The 18344-nt window shown below is 43.6% G+C and overlaps 3 gene segments (V, D, J or C); all 3 read right to left on the reverse strand.

The window, feature by feature from the left end:
- Positions 1-262: 262 nt before the first annotated feature.
- LOC138608576 (Ig kappa-b4 chain C region-like) lies at positions 263-2584 on the reverse strand. The segment is given in 3 exon segments: positions 263-998; positions 2126-2203; positions 2566-2584. Coding segments are annotated over 3 exon segments (423 nt in total).
- Positions 2585-5381: 2797 nt separating this feature from the next.
- LOC138608577 (Ig kappa-b4 chain C region-like) lies at positions 5382-12270 on the reverse strand. The segment is given in 3 exon segments: positions 5382-5878; positions 6746-6821; positions 12220-12270. Coding segments are annotated over 3 exon segments (456 nt in total).
- Positions 12271-13565: 1295 nt separating this feature from the next.
- On the reverse strand, positions 13566-15524 carry LOC138608578 (Ig kappa-b4 chain C region-like). The segment is given in 3 exon segments: positions 13566-14062; positions 14930-15007; positions 15506-15524. Coding segments are annotated over 3 exon segments (426 nt in total).
- Positions 15525-18344: the final 2820 nt, after the last annotated feature.

Raw genomic sequence — 18344 nt, forward strand, 5'->3', positions numbered from 1 at the left:
GAGTTTATCTGAAAGTAAAGCATTAGCTTGAATAAAAAGTAGACTTCTAACATGACACTAATTTGAAACTTTTTAAACATGAAATGTTGTGTTCACTGCAGAAACAATTTGAATCCATTTATTAAAAGACATTAAGCGCTTGCATAGTTTGTGTCATCATTTCCTTATTTGACAGGCTGATTCCATAAAATGTGAAACTTAATTATGCAAAATCTTATTTTCCATCAAAACAAAAATGTTTCAGACACATTACAAAATTTAGTCTCAACAAAATGATTTCATGAACAGAATTTATTTATCTGTAAACACTGAGAGAAGCTGGTAAATAAAGTTACTGAGAGACTCAGAGACAGTTTAACAGAGAGCAGACAAACCTACAGCAGCTATTCTCCCCGATCACTGAGGCATGACAAAGCTCAAAGACAAACACTTGTTACTATCCTGGCTTCTTGCCTAACTAACGGTTCTAACATGAAATAAATGGCAAAGAAAACCACACGGAGATCCACATATTATGATTCTTTTTATTATTGTGTCGAACAATTAAAAATATCAGCCAATCAGCAAGCAAGAAAGCACGTTTAATGAGAGACACAGAGAGATAGAGACAGTTTAACAGAGAGCAGACTGAGAGCAGCGTCAGAGTAAAACCAGGAGCAGAGTCCCAGTGAGTCAGGACTGGGAACACTGGTCTCTCCTCAGAGTCTCTGAGAGAGGAGCCTGGGAGCCCTTGGAGGCCTCACAGGTCACAGAGCCCACCTTCCTCCACTGGTCTGCAGAGAGCCTCAGGGTGCTGCTCCAGCTGTAGCGGCCGTCCTTCTGCAGTGCCCCGGGGCTCCTGCTCTGCGCCCCGCTGCTGCTGCTGCTGCCGTCCACCTTCCAGGCCAGACTCCAGTCTGAGGGGAAGCCCTTGTTGGCCAGGCACACGAGCGTGGCCTTGCCCCGCTGCAGCTCCTCACTGGAGGGGGGCAGCACCGTCAGGGTGGGACGGACATCACCTAGGAGAGACCAATCAGGTTAGAGGAGATGGAGCACACAGCTGTCAATCAAACAGCTTTGTGAGAGTAGATTTTCTCCTGTGAGGAGTTTCTGACAGATCTCTGCTCCATCAGTCACTCACTCACACATTGTTTCACTTCCCTGTAAGAAACCTCTCATGCACATCAGCACAGAGAGAATCGTCGTGCAGATCGACTTGACATACATTTAACTTAGCTTGAAATAAAATATGAAATTTGGCTCTATTTATAAATTCTTTCAGAAATTCTCCCGAGCCCTAAAATACAGAATTCTGAACTAAGAAGTGAGAATGGAAGCAAACAGAGAAAAATGAACAAACGATCAAATGATTGGTGTGAATTTGACCCTTAAAACCAAAGAGTTTGAAAGATTTTCAAAATGTGAAACGATTGATGAAAATATCTGAGCTATTGTTCTTTATCAACCATCACGCTTTATCTTCACATTGTGCAATTTGACTTCACTTGTCATTTTAAAAACAGATCTCACTGATGCGTAAAATTAAACACTTGAAAAAGCAGTTTTATATTTTGTGCACTTCAAGCAGTTTAACTTTCAGTCAGTCAGGAATGATTAAAGAGTGTTTAGTAAACTGTGAGTGAAGCTTCATGGTGAAGGAGGACAAATAAAAAGAGATAAAGTGTCGCAATTACAAAAAGAAAAATGATCTGCACACTCATCACATTATCTACACACATTATCTTACACTATTACATTCAATGTTTGTACAGAAACTTACGTCCAACATCCAGTCCGGTTCCTCCGCAGTGACACAAAGTCACTGACAGCCGAACAAAACCCTCTCAGAGACACGGCTCTGACTTTATCAGACTGAAGGAAACCTTCAAACCCTTGAGACACAGCTTCACCGATTTAGTGAGAATCAACAACAAGTGATTCATCTGGATTCATATTTTACACTCATATTAATAAGTGTGTGTGTTGTTGTAGACCTATATGGTTTGAAGTCAACTATACTCTGTATTCATTAAAATACACGAGATTTTAAATGGAAATGGGAGTGATTGTTTCCTTCAGTCTTCAACGTCAAGAAATAACAGAAAAGAAGGTCCTAAAATCAAAGAAGGATAAATATTTGACTTACGTCCAACATCCAGCCTGGTTCCTCCACCGAACGTGTACCACAGTGATACAAACTGATGGAGTCGTCGTACAAAAACCTCTCACTGCAGGGAGACACGGCTCTCTGACTCTGACACAAACAAACTCAACACAATGAATCTCTGTCGGCAACTTTTTGTCAGATCAGATGAAAACTCGTCACAAATGTTCAGAAAGCAGATTTTTCTTTGAGATAAATTCACTTTAGGAAAGTTTTCCTTCTGTGAAGCTTTTAATTTGTGAGGACCAAAGAAATGTTTCAAACTAGTTCGTCCAGAAGCACGAACACAAAATCTCATTGGATTGGAATCAAAGGATGTTTAATCAATAGTGAGATTAATTTATTGATGCATTACTAAACTGCATCCTCAGAGTATCCAAGTCCCTGTTGGAGTCGGTCAGAGCATTTCCATAGAGAGCCACTTTGCATCAGCAGCACCATGCTCCAGTGCTCTGGGAGAGTTTATAGTCCTGACAGTTGAACACTGGATGACTGACAGCTGTCCTTCATCACAACAGAAACCCTCCTCATCACAAACATGACTCTGACCTCCGTCCTCCTCTGGACTCTCCTCTGCTGCTGCTTCACAGGTAAAGTCCAGAGAATCAAACTCCTCTCCTCTATGAACGCCCGTCCCTCTGAAATGAAGCTGATGAAACCATGTTGCTGCTTTCTGTGTTTGTCTCTGTATCCTCAGAGTCCAGAGGCCGGGTCACAGTGACTCAGCCTGCAGCAGTGAGCTCTGCTCCGGGAGGCTCCGTCTCCATCAGCTGTAGGACCAGTCAGGATGTGCACCATGTAAGTTTATGGGGATATGCTTTTCACTGGTACCAACACAAAGATGGAGAACCTCCAAAACTGCTCATTTACGGGGCAACTGGAAGAGCATCAGGAATTCCAGATCGTTTTACAGGCAGTGGATCAAACTCTGACTTCACTCTGAGCATCAGTGGGGTCCAGGCTGAAGACGCAGCAGTTTACTACTGTCAGAGTTATCACTGGATCAACAGTCAGTGGGTGTTCACACAGTGAAAAAGCGTCGTACAAAAACCTCCCTCAGTCAGACTGAACAGAAACTGAAGTGACTGCTGCAGCTGGAAGTTTCTGCAGAGACTGACACAGTTCACTGAGGACACACACACACACACACACACACACACACACACACACACACACACACACTCATCATTTCCATACAGACCTTTGGTTTCCTAATGAACCCTGGCACATGTAGCACATTTTACAGTCATGAAAACTTCTGATTGTCATTCAAAGATAAAGACAACACACATAAAATACAGACACGAAAGAAGAATCAGACAAAAGCAAAGTCCCTGTAAACACGTGAGTCTTGATTCACTGTTGAATCCATGTCCTCAAAGGCTCTTTAACCTTCACTTTGTAGTCTGTAGTTATGTTAAAGCAACGAGCTGTAATCATAGCAGAGCAGGACAGAAAGGACCGATGACAAAGACAACATGTGTCTCTGGTTTGCTGCTTCTGTTAAAATGCCTCCTTTCACCCTCTCACATGAACTCCCTCCTGCTTTGGGAACCACAGCCACACATTCACAGTCAGTCTGCACTGAGAAACTATCAGGTGTGAGCTGTAGATGATCTCTGAGAGTCATCACCTGATGTTATAAAACACTGCTGATGTGACTGAGATGAATCCAGTCTCTGTAGATCTAATGGATCCATTGTGATCATTACAGTTTTTCTTGATTGCTTTGAGCGGCTTAAAGAAACTGGGATCCACTCGGTTTTCATCATCACTGTCTCAGCAGAGCACAAGACACCTCTTGCAAATGTGTTCACCCTTTCTCATTGGATTGACACATTTTCCCTTTTGCAGAACAGTAAACACGGATGTAAATGGTAAATGGACTGTACTTATAGAGCGCTTTTCTAGTCTTTGCGACCACTCAAAGCTGCTTTTACACTACATATCACATTCAGCCATTCACACACTGATGGCAGAGGCTGCTACGTAAATTGCCCAACTGTCAATCAGATATCACATTCATACCCGTTGGCTATGCCACCGGGAGCAATTTGGGGTTCAGTGTCTTGCCCAAGGACACTTCGACATGTAGCCTGAAGGAGCTGGAGATCGAACCTCCGACCTTCCGATTGAAAGACGACCGACTCTACCACTGAGCCACAGCTGCCCCGATGTCATTCAAGCAGTCCAAACTCCATAGTTTTAGCTATGGTAACAAACAGAAAGCATCTGTTCCTAACTATTAGAAACTACCTACATCAGTATGAAATCACTGAAGCACCTGTTTGACACTCCTTCACACAAATCTTCAATTAGCAATCAGTCTGCAGGCCTTCAAAGGGGCAGCGTCTGTGTTGTTCTTTGCCAACATGGATGGAAGAGGTCTAAGGCAGAAGAGACTGAGTATCAATAGTGGCTATTTCTTATCCTCTGCAGTAATAGATTTTTATACTTTACTGTAATAGATTTTATTTGTATTTTCTTCATTTATTTTACTCTAATAGATTTTATTTTGGTTTACATGTGTTTTGTGTAATATTTACAGTGTTTCAGTTTTCAGCCACAGTTTGAAAAACAGAATCAATGGAATCAATAAAGTTTGCATCAAAGCATTTCTGATTCTGGATCCAATTCTTTGCAAGAAGGCAAATGTGACAACAAATGGCACTGGCATGACAGCTACGTACAGTTATAGGCTACAATGCCAAGCAATGGTGCACTGATTGGCACTGAGTGCTGTAATTTGTATGTTGTTGTCCACTGTGTAACGGTTGATTGGAAGAGCTCAGACACTTGTTTACAAGTTGTGTTGTTTGAAGGCAAATGTAGCTTTTGTTGCATATTTTAAATGTTTTAGACGGTGAGAGCCTTTGGCAAACAAAATGTGTCATTTCGACCATGAGTGGCGCTGTTTCGGCCTGTGTGGTAACTGTTTTGAAAATGTGGAGTCTGAGTTGACTGCTGCATCAAAGCAATCAAGAAAAACTGCAATAACAGCATCACATGACCCTATTTATTGTTCTGGTTATAAAGAGGGACACTGAAGTTATCATGAGTGGACCTTTCTTCTTTTCTACAACTTCATTGATAACATGAGAGACAAACCTACAGCAGCTATTCTCCCCGATCACTGAGGCATGACAAAGCTCAAAGACAAACACTTGTTACTATTCTGGCTTCTTGCCTAACTAACGGTTCTAACATGAAATAAATGGCAAAGAAAACCACACGGAGATCCACATATTATGATTCTTTTTATTATTGTGTGGAACAATTACAAATATCAGCCAATCAGCAAGCAAGAAAGCACGTTTAATGAGAGACACAGAGAGATAGAGACAGTTTAACAGAGAGCAGACTGAGAGCAGCGTCAGAGTAAAACCAGGAGCAGAGTCCCAGTGAGTCAGGACTGGGAACACTGGTCTCTCCTCAGAGTCTCTGAGAGAGGAGCCTGGGAGCCCTGGGAGGCCTCACAGGTCACAGAGCCCACCTTCCTCCACTGGTCTGCAGAGAGCCTCAGGGTGCTGCTCCAGCTGTAGCGGCCGTCCTTCTGCAGCGCCCCGGGGCTCCTGCTCTGCGCCCCGCTGCTGCTGCTGCTGCCGTCCACCTTCCAGGCCAGACTCCAGTCTGAGGGGAAGCCCTTGTTGGCCAGGCACACGAGCGTGGCCTTGCCCCGCTGCAGCTCCTCACCGGAGGGGGGCAGCACCGTCAGGGTGGGGACGAGTCGACCCGCTGGAGGAGGCAACAGAGAGACAACATGAAGAAAGTACAAGAAGGAAACTCCACCCTGCTGGATGCAGCCTAAGTGTGCTGGGTCTCCTCCTCAGATTGGATGAACGTGGTCTTCTGTGTTTCACTTCCCTCTCTGAGCTGAGTAACCATGACAACAGACAGGCATCACTGCTGAACCGTGAAACAGACAGGTTTCAGTGCTAAAGATAAAGTCTCAGGCGGGAAAGTCTTCAGTGTTCAATCATTACACGTTCTGAAAAATACAACAAGCCTTCACCTTCAGCTCGTTCCAAACTCATCACAGTGTTTTAATCGTCACCGTTTCCACAAACATCACGATTTCAACACGACTAAAGAGACACTGTACTGCTGAGAAACTGTGCAGCTGCTGAGAACACAGTGTGTAGTAGCTGCAGAGACATTATCATCTTCACTGATTGTACTGAGTATGTGAAATCATCCCACAAGTAAGACACAAGCAATTGATACTGATAATACTCTCACTAAATCAATACTTTGTCGATTTCTGGATGTGAACTATAATAATTATCACATTGAAACAATAGGAGTAACATTTCTTTCAGTCAGAGTTTAAAAAGATCTTTTAAAGAGGGAAAAGTCGTCTTTGTTCTCTAACTTGACTTTTGAAGAACAATAAAATGATGATGTAAACTAACTGTCATTATGAACATTTAGTGAAGCTACAGACTTCTTTCATCAGACACAATGTTATCTGTACAACACTGGAGGAATGCTGACATCAGTTATATTAACATTTAGTTTCAAAGACAAAAAGTTGAGTTTTTATTGAGTCAACAGAAGAAAAATGACTGAGTTTGAGTTCATGTAGAAGTCAAAGTTACTTACAGTTAACATGCAGCCTGGTTCCTCCACCGAACGTGTACCACAGTGATACAAACTGATGGAGTCGTCGTACAAAAACCTCTCACTGCAGAGAGACACGGCTCTCTGACTCTGACACAAACAAACTCAACACATTCCCACTTTATGTGATAACTTCTTCACCTGTTTTAATCTGACTGACAAACTATAAAAATGCATTTAACCTTTTCATCTCAAACATCAATAAGCAGTTCATTGTTTTCATGTTTAGAAAAAGTTCCAATAAATGTTTGCAAATGTAAATAGTTATGACAAATGCACGTCGCCTGCAGCTGATGATGACTCAAATATAATGATTTATTGGAGGGTCTGGTTTTGTGTGTGCGTGTGGGGGGGGGGATCTGCTGAATAATTCTGAACAAAATGTGACCATCAAACTCAAACTAAAGCAACTTCAATATTATTACCAACAAAGTCTTAGTTACTAGTTTGATTAACTGATTGATCCATCAATAGAAAGATCTTCCTCAGAGTATCCAAGTCCCTGTTGGAGTCGGTCAGAGCATTTCCATAGAGAGCCACTTTGCATCAGCAGCACCATGCTCCAGTGCTCTGGGAGAGTTTATAGTCCTGACAGTTGAACACTGGATGACTGACAGCTGTCCTTCATCACAGCAGAAACCCTCCTCATCACAAACATGACTCTGACCTCCGTCCTCCTCTGGACTCTCCTCTGCTGCTGCTTCACAGGTAAAGTCCAGAGAATCAAACTCCTCTCCTCTATGAACGCCCGTCCCTCTGAAATGAAGCTGATGAAACCATGTTGCTGCTTTCTGTGTTTGTCTCTGTATCCTCAGAGTCCAGAGGCCAGGTCACAGTGACTCAGCCTGCAGCAGTGAGCTCTGCTCCGGGAGGCTCCGTCTCCATCAGCTGTAAGACCAGTCAGGATGTGTACTATATAGGTTTATGGGGATATGCTTTTCACTGGTACCAGCACAAAGATGGACAACCTCCAAAACTGCTCATTTACGGGGCAACTGGAAGAGCATCAGGAATTCCAGATCGTTTTACAGGCAGTGGATCAAACTCTGACTTCACTCTGAGCATCAGTGGGGTCCAGGCTGAAGACGCAGCAGTTTACTACTGTCAGAGTTATCACTGGATCAACAGTCAGTATGTGTTCACACAGTGAAAAAGCGTCGTACAAAAACCTCCCTCAGTCAGACTGAACAGAAACTGAAGTGACTGCTGCAGCTGGAAGTTTCTGCAGAGACTGACACAGTTCACTGAGGACACACACACACACACACACACACACACACACACACACACACACACACACAAGCATACACACTCATCATTTTCAAACAGACCTTTGGTTTCCTAATGAACCCTGGCACATGTAGCACATTTTACAGTCATGAAAACTTCTGATTGTCCTTCAAAGATAAAGACAACACACATAAAATACAGACACGAAAGAAGAATCAGACAAAAGCAAAGTCCCTGTAAACACGTGAGTCTTGATTCACTGTTGAATCCATGTCCTCAAAGGCTCTTTAACCTTCACTTTGTAGTCTGTAGTTATGTTAAAGCAACGAGCTGTAATCATAGCAGAGCAGGACAGAAAGGACCGATGACAAAGACAACATGTGTCTGTGACGGTTCTCAGCCATCCAGCTCATGGAAACTCTGAGCTTAATCCAGGAGGCAGCTGGACTTGGTTGAAGTTCTTGAAGACGTTTCACATCTCATCCAGACAGCTCCTTCAGTGCTAACTGACTGGTGGGCGGAGCTAAAAATATCAGCCTCTGCAGGTCATTAGTATGCTAATAGATGTTAGCATTATTAGCTAGAAATATCAGCCTCTGCAGGTCATTAGTATGCTAATAGATGTTAGCATTATTAGCTAGAAATATCAGCCTCTGCAGGTCATTAGTATGCTAATAAATGTTAGCATTATTAGCTAGAAATATAGGCCTCTGCAGGTCATTAGTATGCTAATAGATGTTAGCATTATTAGCTAGAAATATCAGCCTCTGCAGGTCATTAGTATGCTAATAGATGTTAGCATTATTAGCTAGACATATCAGCCTCTGTAGATCATTAATATGCTAATAGATGTTAGCATTATTAGCTAGAAATATAAGCCTCTGTAGGTCATTAGTATGCTAATATATGTTTGCATTATTGGCTAGAAATATAAGCCTCTGTAGGTCATTGGTATGCTAATAGATGTTAGCATTATTAGCTAGAAACATCAGTCTCTGTAGGTCATTAGTATGCTAATAGATGTTAGCATTATTAGCTAGAAATATCAGCATCTGTAGCTTATTAGTATGCTAATAGATGTTAGCATTATTAGCTAGAAACATCAGTCTCTGTAGGTCATTAGTATGCTAATAGATGTTAGCATTATTAGCTAGAAACATCAGTCTCTGTAGGTCATCAGTGTGCTAATAGATGTTAGCATTATTAGCTAGAAACATCAGTCTCTGTAGGTCATTAGTATGCTAAGAGATTTTAGCATTATTAGCTAGAAACATCAGTCTCTGTAGGTCATCAGTGTGCTAATAGATGTTAGCATTATTAGCTAGAAACATCAGTCTCTGTAGGTCATTAGTATGCTAAGAGATTTTAGCATTATTAGCTAGAAATATCAGCCTCTGTAGGTCATTAGTATGCTAATAGATGTTAGCATTACTAGCTAGAAATATCAGCCTCTGTAGGTCATTAGCATGCTAATAGATGTCAGCCACACCCGCCCCCATCACCATCAGCGACTCCACTGTTTCCACTGTGGAGTCTTTCCGCTTCCTGGGGACCATCATCAGCCAGGACCTCAGGTGGGAGCTGAACATCGGATCCCTCATCAAAAAGGGACAGCAGAGGATGTACTTCCTGCGGCAGCTGAAGAAGTTCAACCTGCCAAAGACAATGATGGTGCACTTCTACACCGCCATCGTTGAGTCCATCCTCACCTGCTCCATCACCGTGTGGTACGCTGCTGCCACTGCCAGGGACAAGCGCAGGCTGCAGCGTATCATCCGCTCTGCAGAGAGGGTGATTGGCTGCAATCTGCCATCTCTCAAGGACCTGTACACCTCCAGGACCCTCAGGCGTGCAGGTAAGGCCGACCCCTCTCACCCCGGACACAGTCTCTTTGAGACCCTCCCCTCTGCCAAGAGGCTGCGCTCCATCAGGACCAAAACCTCTCGATACAGGAACAGTTTCTTCCCCTCTGCTGCCAGCCTCATCAACAATGCCCCGAGCCCACCCCACCCCCCGACTTGACATGGACTGTCTGCACCTAAACATCAAGTCAAATTACTTGTAAGTGTGAACCTACTTGGCAGCAAACCCGATTCTGATCCTGATTCAGGAACATGTCAGGGAGGCACTTCAGATGTGCAGCTACCCAAACTGGGCCTTCAGCAAGACCGCAAAGAAACACAACTCCAACAGGAAAGAAGAGAACAACAAACGCCACAGCATTGTTATTCCCTACCTGTCTTAGTGTCTGAAAAACTCAGGAGGATTTCTAACAAACACAATATCCCTGCACACTTCAAACCATCAAACACACATTAAGAAAGAAGCTTGTCCACCCCGAGGAGAAAACACCCAGACGCACACAGAGTAATGTAATGTATGCAGTACAATGCAATGAGGATTACAGGGACCTGTACATCGGGGAAACAAAACAACCCCTCCACAAACGCATGGCCCAGCAGAGGAGAGCCAGCTCCTCAGGTCAGCACTCAGCAGTCCACCTACATCTAAAGGACAAAGGACACTCCGTTGAAGACAGCAAGGTTCACATCCTGGCCAGAGAAGACCGCTGGTTTGAGAGGGGTGTCAAGGAAGCCATCGGTGTTAAGCTGGAAAAACCATCCCTTAACAGAGGTGGTGGCCTAAGACACCATGTGAACTGAGGAAGCCTTTCGGATGAGAAGAAAAAACGTCTTTAAGAACTTCAACCAAGTCCAGTTGTGTTTTGGATAGAGCTCCAGATGACAACATGTGTCTCTGGTTTGCTGCTTCTGTTAAAATGCCTCCTTTCACCCTCTCACATGAACTCCCTCCTGCTTTGGGAACCACAGCCACACATTCACAGTCAGTCTGCACTGATAAACTATCAGGTGTGAGCTGTAGATGATCTCTGAGAGTCATCACCTGATGTTATAAAACACTGCTGATGTGACTGAGATGAATCCAGTCTCTGTAGATATAATGGATCCATTGTGATCATCAATAACAGCAACACATGACCCTATTTATTGTTCTGGTTATAAAGAGGGACACTGAAGCAGTGTTAATGCTCTTAAGTCAAGCAGGTGGTCGTGAAAACAAGAGCTGCTTCAGCACCTGGACCAAAAGGCGTGCCCTACAGGGATATGCAAGAACTGCCCCAGACTGCTGAAACTATTATCATGGACGCTAATGAGTGCGGCCTGGAAAACCCAATGGAGCAGAGCGGTCACCACCTTTATCCCAAAGGAGAAGGACGTAGAGGGGAAGATCTTCTCAGTGATGGTGAAATGCATAACCAGCCACCTCCTGTGAAACAACTACACTGACACCAGTTACCAGAAGGCAGGAGCCCCGGGGTCCCATGGTTGTGTGGACCATACGGCCATGATCTGGGAGCAGATCCAGACAGCCAAGCCAAGCAAATCACATCTCCACGTACTGGTTCTGTTCCCCACCAGCTCATAAGTTTAGCACTTGACTTCTTCCACATTCCATCATGTATCCAGAGCCTAGTAGGAAACTACTTCAACAACTTCCATGTCTACAAAAAGCAGGAAACCTCGACCGGTCGGCCCCAGCTGCAGAAATGTATAGCAATGGGCTGCTCCATCTCCCCCATCCTTTTCACAGCGGCATTCGAGATCATCCTAAGTGGTGGCAGACAGATGGTCTGGGAGGTCAGGTCCCAGTCGTGACAGCGACTCCCAGCCCTACGATGCTACATAGATGACGTCACAACTCCCCTCAAGACAGCTGCATGCATCTCCAGGCTCCTGAAAGGGCTGAAGAAGCTGCTCACATGAGCCCAGATGAAAATAAAACCAGCCAAGTCCCGCAGTCTCTCAATCTGGAATAGATTCAGGAGCGACAACATCTCCTTCATAGTTGATGTGAGAAAATCCGGCTCCGGGTGGACCATTAGGTGCAAAGCCTTGGAAGACTCTACAACGCTGAACTGCCTGACGAGCACATGGCTGCCTCCATCACAGCCCAGTCTGAGCTTTTAAGTGTCATGAATATTTAAATGAACGTGACCGGGATCACAGAAAGATAACAGAATAAACACAGTCTCTATAAGTAGAAAAGAAGAAAGGTCTACTCATGATAACTTTTAACTTTGGCAGCTATTTTTGATTTATTTTTAGTCTTTAGACAAAAAAGCTTTCTTCCAGGGAAATTCAAAGTCTGGTGCTACCAGCACATTCTGTACCAGCGGTTCATGTGGCTCTTAAAGCGGCCCGTACCAGCAACACAAAGGTGAGGTCCCTCTTGTTGACTGGGGGTGAGTGCAACATCACGGCTGACTTCGACCACCTGTTGAAGTTCCCACAGGAGATCACCAGAACTTCCCTATGGCCTGATACCGTGCTCGGGTCTATCCCCACAAAGACGTGTCATCGTGGTTGAGCTAGCCACTCCCTGGGAAGAAGGAATGGAAGCTGCCTTAGACAGAAAGAAGAAGAAGTATGCAGAGCTGGCAGCCGTGTGCTCACAAGCTGGGTGGAGTGCATTCACCTTTCCAGTGGAAGTCTGCTGCCGAGGCTACACTGGAACATCCACCCAGCGGCTCCTTAAGGCTTCAGGAGTCAAAGGCACTGGGCTGAAGAAGGCTGTAAAAGACCTGGCAGAGGAGGCAGAACAGGGGAGCTTCTGGCTGTGGCTCCGCAGAAAGGACAAGGTGTGAGAAAAGTAAGGGTCCTAGGGCCAGCTGCAAGGGGCAGTAGGGAGACGTCCCTGCTGCTGCTGCTCCACCACCAGATGATCCAGGATGAAAGGAGTGAAACATCAGAGAAGGGTGGCTCCCAGCTGATGACCCCGCAGCAGGCAGAAAAGCACCATCAGAGGTGCGTCAGGCAGGAAAGTAAAAGGTAGAAAGAAAAGGGAGAGTGGTGGGGGAGTCATATTTACTCAGGAGAGTCAATGTTTTGACTGAAAGTAATGACTAAAATGTACAGATTTTTATTGATTAAAACTGGACTAAAATGCTTTGAGTTGTCGTTGACTCAAACTAGATCAAAACCATAAAGGGTAAAAATGACTAAAATGTCCTTAAAGGTAATAAGATTTTTTGTCTAAAGACTAAAATGAATCAAAAATAGCTGCCAAAGTTAAAAGTTATCATGAGTAGACCTTTCTTCGTTTCTACTTATAGAGACTGTGTTTATTCTGTTATCTTTCTGTGATCCCGGTCACGTTCATTTAAATATTCATGACACTTAAATGTCAGATGTCAGTCATTGTGTATCACCTGATGCTGATGATATGCTGCTTTATATTTCTAATCCGGTTTCTCACCATTTATTCAAAGAAATCATCATTTCTACTTACAAGTTAAGGACACGAATGATCCACAGCAGATTGCAGGGATATGACTGGTTGGTTTTACATTGCTTTGCTTTTATCATTATGGGTGTATTATACCATATAGTGCCAACTTCATTGATAACATGAGAGACAAACCTACAGCAGCTATTCTCCCCGATCACTGAGGCATGACAAAGCTCAAAGACAAACACTTGTTACTATTCTGGCTTCTTGCCTAACTAACGGTTCTAACATGAAATAAATGGCAAAGAAAACCACACGGAGATCCACATATTATGATTCTTTTTATTATTGTGTGGAACAATTACAAATATCAGCCAATCAGCAAGCAAGAAAGCACGTTTAATGAGAGACACAGAGAGATAGAGACAGTTTAACAGAGAGCAGACTGAGAGCAGCGTCAGAGTAAAACCAGGAGCAGAGTCCCAGTGAGTCAGGACTGGGAACACTGGTCTCTCCTCAGAGTCTCTGAGAGAGGAGCCTGGGAGCCCTGGGAGGCCTCACAGGTCACAGAGCCCACCTTCCTCCACTGGTCTGCAGAGAGCCTCAGGGTGCTGCTCCAGCTGTAGCGGCCGTCCTTCTGCAGCGCCCCGGGGCTCCTGCTCTGCGCCCCGCTGCTGCTGCTGCTGCCGTCCACCTTCCAGGCCAGACTCCAGTCTGAGGGGAAGCCCTTGTTGGCCAGGCACACGAGCGTGGCCTTGCCCCGCTGCAGCTCCTCACCGGAGGGGGGCAGCACCGTCAGGGTGGGGACGAGTCGTCCCACTGGAGGAGGCAACAGAGAGACAACATGAAGAAAGTACAAGAAGGAAACTCCACCCTGCTGGATGCAGCCTAAGTGTGCTGGGTCTCCTCCTCAGATTGGATGAACGTGGTCTTCTGTGTTTCACTTCCCTCTCTGAGCTGAGTAACCATGACAACAGACAGGCATCACTGCTGAACCGTGAAACAGACAGGTTTCAGTGCTAAAGATAAAGTCTCAGGCGGGAAAGTCTTCAGTGTTCAATCATTACACGTTCTGAAAAATACAACAAGCCTTCACCTTCAGCTCGTTCCAAACTCATCACAGTGTTTTAATCGTCACCGTTTCCACAAACATCACGATTTCAACACGACTAAAGAGACACTGTACTGCTGAGAAACTGTGCAGCTGCTGAGAACACAGTGTGTAGTAGCTGCAGAGACATTATCATCTTCACTGATTGTACTGAGTATGTGAAATCATCCCACAAGTAAGACACAAGCAATTGATACTGATAATACTCTCACTAAATCAATACTTTGTCGATTTCTGGATGTGAAATATAATAATTATCACATTGAAACAATAGGAGTAACATTTCTTTCAGTCAGAGTTTAAAAAGATCTTTTAAAGAGGGAAAAGTCGTCTTTGTTCTCTAACTTGACTTTTGAAGAACAATAAAATGATGATGTAAACTAACTGTCATTATGAACATTTAGTGAAGCTACAGACTTCTTTCATCAGACACAATGTTATCTGTACAACACTGGAGGAATGCTGACATCAGTTATATTAACATTTAGTTTCAAAGACAAAAAGTTGAGTTTTTATTGAGTCAACAGAAGAAAAATGACTGAGTTTGAGTTCATGTAGAAGTCAAAGTTACTTACAGTTAACATGCAGCCTGGTTCCTCCACCGAACGTGTACCACAGTGATACAAACTGATGGAGTCGTCGTACAAAAACCTCTCACTGCAGAGAGACACGGCTCTCTGACTCTGACACAAACAAACTCAACACATTCCCACTTTATGTGATAACTTCTTCACCTGTTTTAATCTGACTGACAAACTATAAAAATGCATTTAACCTTTTCATCTCAAACATCAATAAGCAGTTCATTGTTTTCATGTTTAGAAAAAGTTCCAATAAATGTTTGCAAATGTAAATAGTTATGACAAATGCACGTCGCCTGCAGCTGATGATGACTCAAATATAATGAATTATTGGAGGGTCTGGTTTTGTGTGTGCGTGGGGGGGGGGGGGGGGGGGGGGGGGGGGGGATCTGCTGAATAATTCTGAACAAAATGTGACCATCAAACTCAAACTAAAGCAACTTCAATATTATTGCCAACAAAGTCTTAGTTACTAGTTTGATTAACTGATTGATCCATCAATAAAAAGATCTTCCTCAGAGTATCCAAGTCCCTGTTGGAGTCGGTCAGAGCATTTCCATAGAGAGCCACTTTGCATCAGCAGCACCATGCTCCAGTGCTCTGGGAGAGTTTATAGTCCTGACAGTTGAACACTGGATGACTGACAGCTGTCCTTCATCACAGCAGAAACCCTCCTCATCACAAACATGACTCTGACCTCCGTCCTCCTCTGGACTCTCCTCTGCTGCTGCTTCACAGGTAAAGTCCAGAGAATCAAACTCCTCTCCTCTATGAACGCCCGTCCCTCTGAAATGAAGCTGATGAAACCATGTTGCTGCTTTCTGTGTTTGTCTCTGTATCCTCAGAGTCCAGAGGCCGGGTCACAGTGACTCAGCCTGCAGCAGTGAGCTCTGCTCTGGGAGGCTCCGTCTCCATCAGCTGTAGGACCAGTCAGGATGTAGAGTCTCTTGATCTTGGTGATGATCCTACTTACTATTTATCCTGGTACCAACACAAAGATGGAGAACCTCCAAAACTCATCATTTACTGGGCAACTACAAGAGCATCAGAGATTTCAGATCGTTTTACAGGCAGTGGATCAAACTCTGACTTCACTCTGAGCATCAGTGGGGTCCAGGCTGAAGACGCAGCAGTTTACTACTGTCAGAGTTATCATGAGATCAACAGTCAGGATGTGTTCACACAGTGAAAAAGCGTCGTACAAAAACCTCCCTCAGTCAGACTGAACAGAAACTGAAGTGACTGCTGCAGCTGGAAGTTTCTGCAGAGACTGACACAGTTCACTGAAGCAGCTCAGACATGTTCAAAGCACAAAAACATCCAACACATTCAGATCCACTGACTTTAATCCACCAAACACTGCTGAGTGAGCAAAGCCAGCGGAGAACAAGCTTATGTTGTGTTTACTTTATTGATTATCTCTATGAACAGATATCTGCATATAAATCAGAAAGTGTGGAGGAGGGACTCGACTTTCTTCTTTTGTTCTGAGTAGATGCCAGATGTGTCTGCCTCCAAGTTATTCAAAGTCACCTTAAAAGCATCCAATGAGACACGTTCCTTTAGCTCCAGGTCTTACTGTAGTTTGTTCCATGTGTAGGAAGCAGCAAACTTAAAGGCCTCTCCTCAGTTCAGTCCTGACCTTTGGGACAGACGGTAAGAACAGGTCCTGGGACCGAAGACTGTAAGCTCCTGCACTCTTCTGACTGATGTAGTTTAGAAGGTTCGAGGGAAGCATACCTAAGATCGACTTGTAAATAAGAATATGCCAGTGTTTTAGTCTCCGTGTGGACAAAGCAGACCATCCAACACGTGCAAACAGCAAACAGTGATGAGTGAGGGCTTTAAAATTAGTGGAGATTGAAAGGAGGGTTTAGTGGTCTTGATTTTGTGTTTGAGAACAACAGGAGTTTGGTTTCATCTGCATTTAAAACAAGTTTGAGAAGATAAAAATGTTGTCGAACAGTATTAAAAGCAAGTTGTAGCTGGGAGAGAGCCTGGCCTGGAGTGGATGCTGAGCAATACATGACAGTGTCATCAGCGAAGAAATGAAAATGAGTTTTAAAAACATTTTGATTGATGTTATTTTATATTTTATATAACTTTTTATTTATATAAAGAATGAATAGGAGTGGTCCCAGGACTGACCCCTGAGGGACACCTTTGGTTACTGTAAGAGAGCTAGAAATGCACCCTTCTGCCTACACACTGAGTTCTGTTGTTAGGTAATTGTTAAACCAGCTGACGTATGTTCAGATAATCCTATTGATAGCAGCTGATCAATGTTGAGACATCATCGTCTCTGCCTGGCAGATAATGAATGAAGAAATGTAACATTGTGGCAAAGAGGGAAACATATCTCTGCAGACTTTATCGACGTTAAACAACAACTGACATGATTAACTCTGATGTCCTTTTACGCTGCAGATTCTGTGAGGTTTATAGAGTATTGTTTGACAGTTTTCTTTGCCTGTTTATGTCTGTATTGTACATGAAGGTTCATTTCTTTAGTTTGTTCCATTATCAGTGAAAACACACTGAGATCGATCAAATGGCTTTGATCATAATAATGGAAGTTATACATGGGGCAACACATGTATTAGCACAAGGCCTCTATGGTTCAGACCTTTAGTATATAAGCATGTAATCCAACGTATGTGCTCATACAATGATTTGTATGAAGTCTTATAAAACATATGAACATTTCTATGGTGCGTAATCTTACTGATGTCAACGCTTTGTCGCCTGGTCTTCATCAGCGATGCTTTATCACAGCCCCTCTTTGGTGTCTCGACAGACACACAAGGTTAAATCTGTTCAGCGTGAATGTGGGTAAGACAAGTTATTTTGGGCGGCTGAAAATCAGCACAGAAAATAATTGTGGGTACATACGACAGACAATTTGAATTTCATGAGAATGTATCTGTTAATTTGCCTAATTAGTAGCTTCAAATAGAAAACTGTGTCATCTACATACAGGTTTATTTCTTGTGTTTCTTTTTTATGATTAGCAAAAATACACTTTGACTGTAAACTTTGGTCTCCCTGCCCAAAGAGTCCACATTGTTACGTGCTGTTACGTGACACACGTACTCTTTAAAATCAGGCTCTAGTTGTAAAACAGGCTTAGTTTATATGGAAACTCACAGTGAAAAAGGCCACACATTTCTGAAATGATTATACATTTTTAAGTTCATAGACACAAGTTGGTTTATTGAGTTAGCACAAGTTAGCACCGCATGCTAGGAGAGTGGAAGCACCACACGCTGAAGCCAATTCAACAAAATTTGCCAATTCGGCCGTATAAACCTGTCGATCTGGTGGTAAACTTGCAGATATGAGAGCAAAGTGATTGTGTCCCTCAGTGTACAGTACAAAAGGGATTGTTGATTGTTTGTTAAAATACCAC

The sequence above is a fragment of the Semicossyphus pulcher genome, unplaced genomic scaffold (genome assembly GCF_022749685.1).
Source record: "Semicossyphus pulcher isolate SPU_LCO1_2020_fin unplaced genomic scaffold, fSemPul1.0.p SCAF_5, whole genome shotgun sequence".
NCBI classification, from domain to species: Eukaryota; Metazoa; Chordata; class Actinopteri; order Labriformes; family Labridae; genus Semicossyphus; species Semicossyphus pulcher.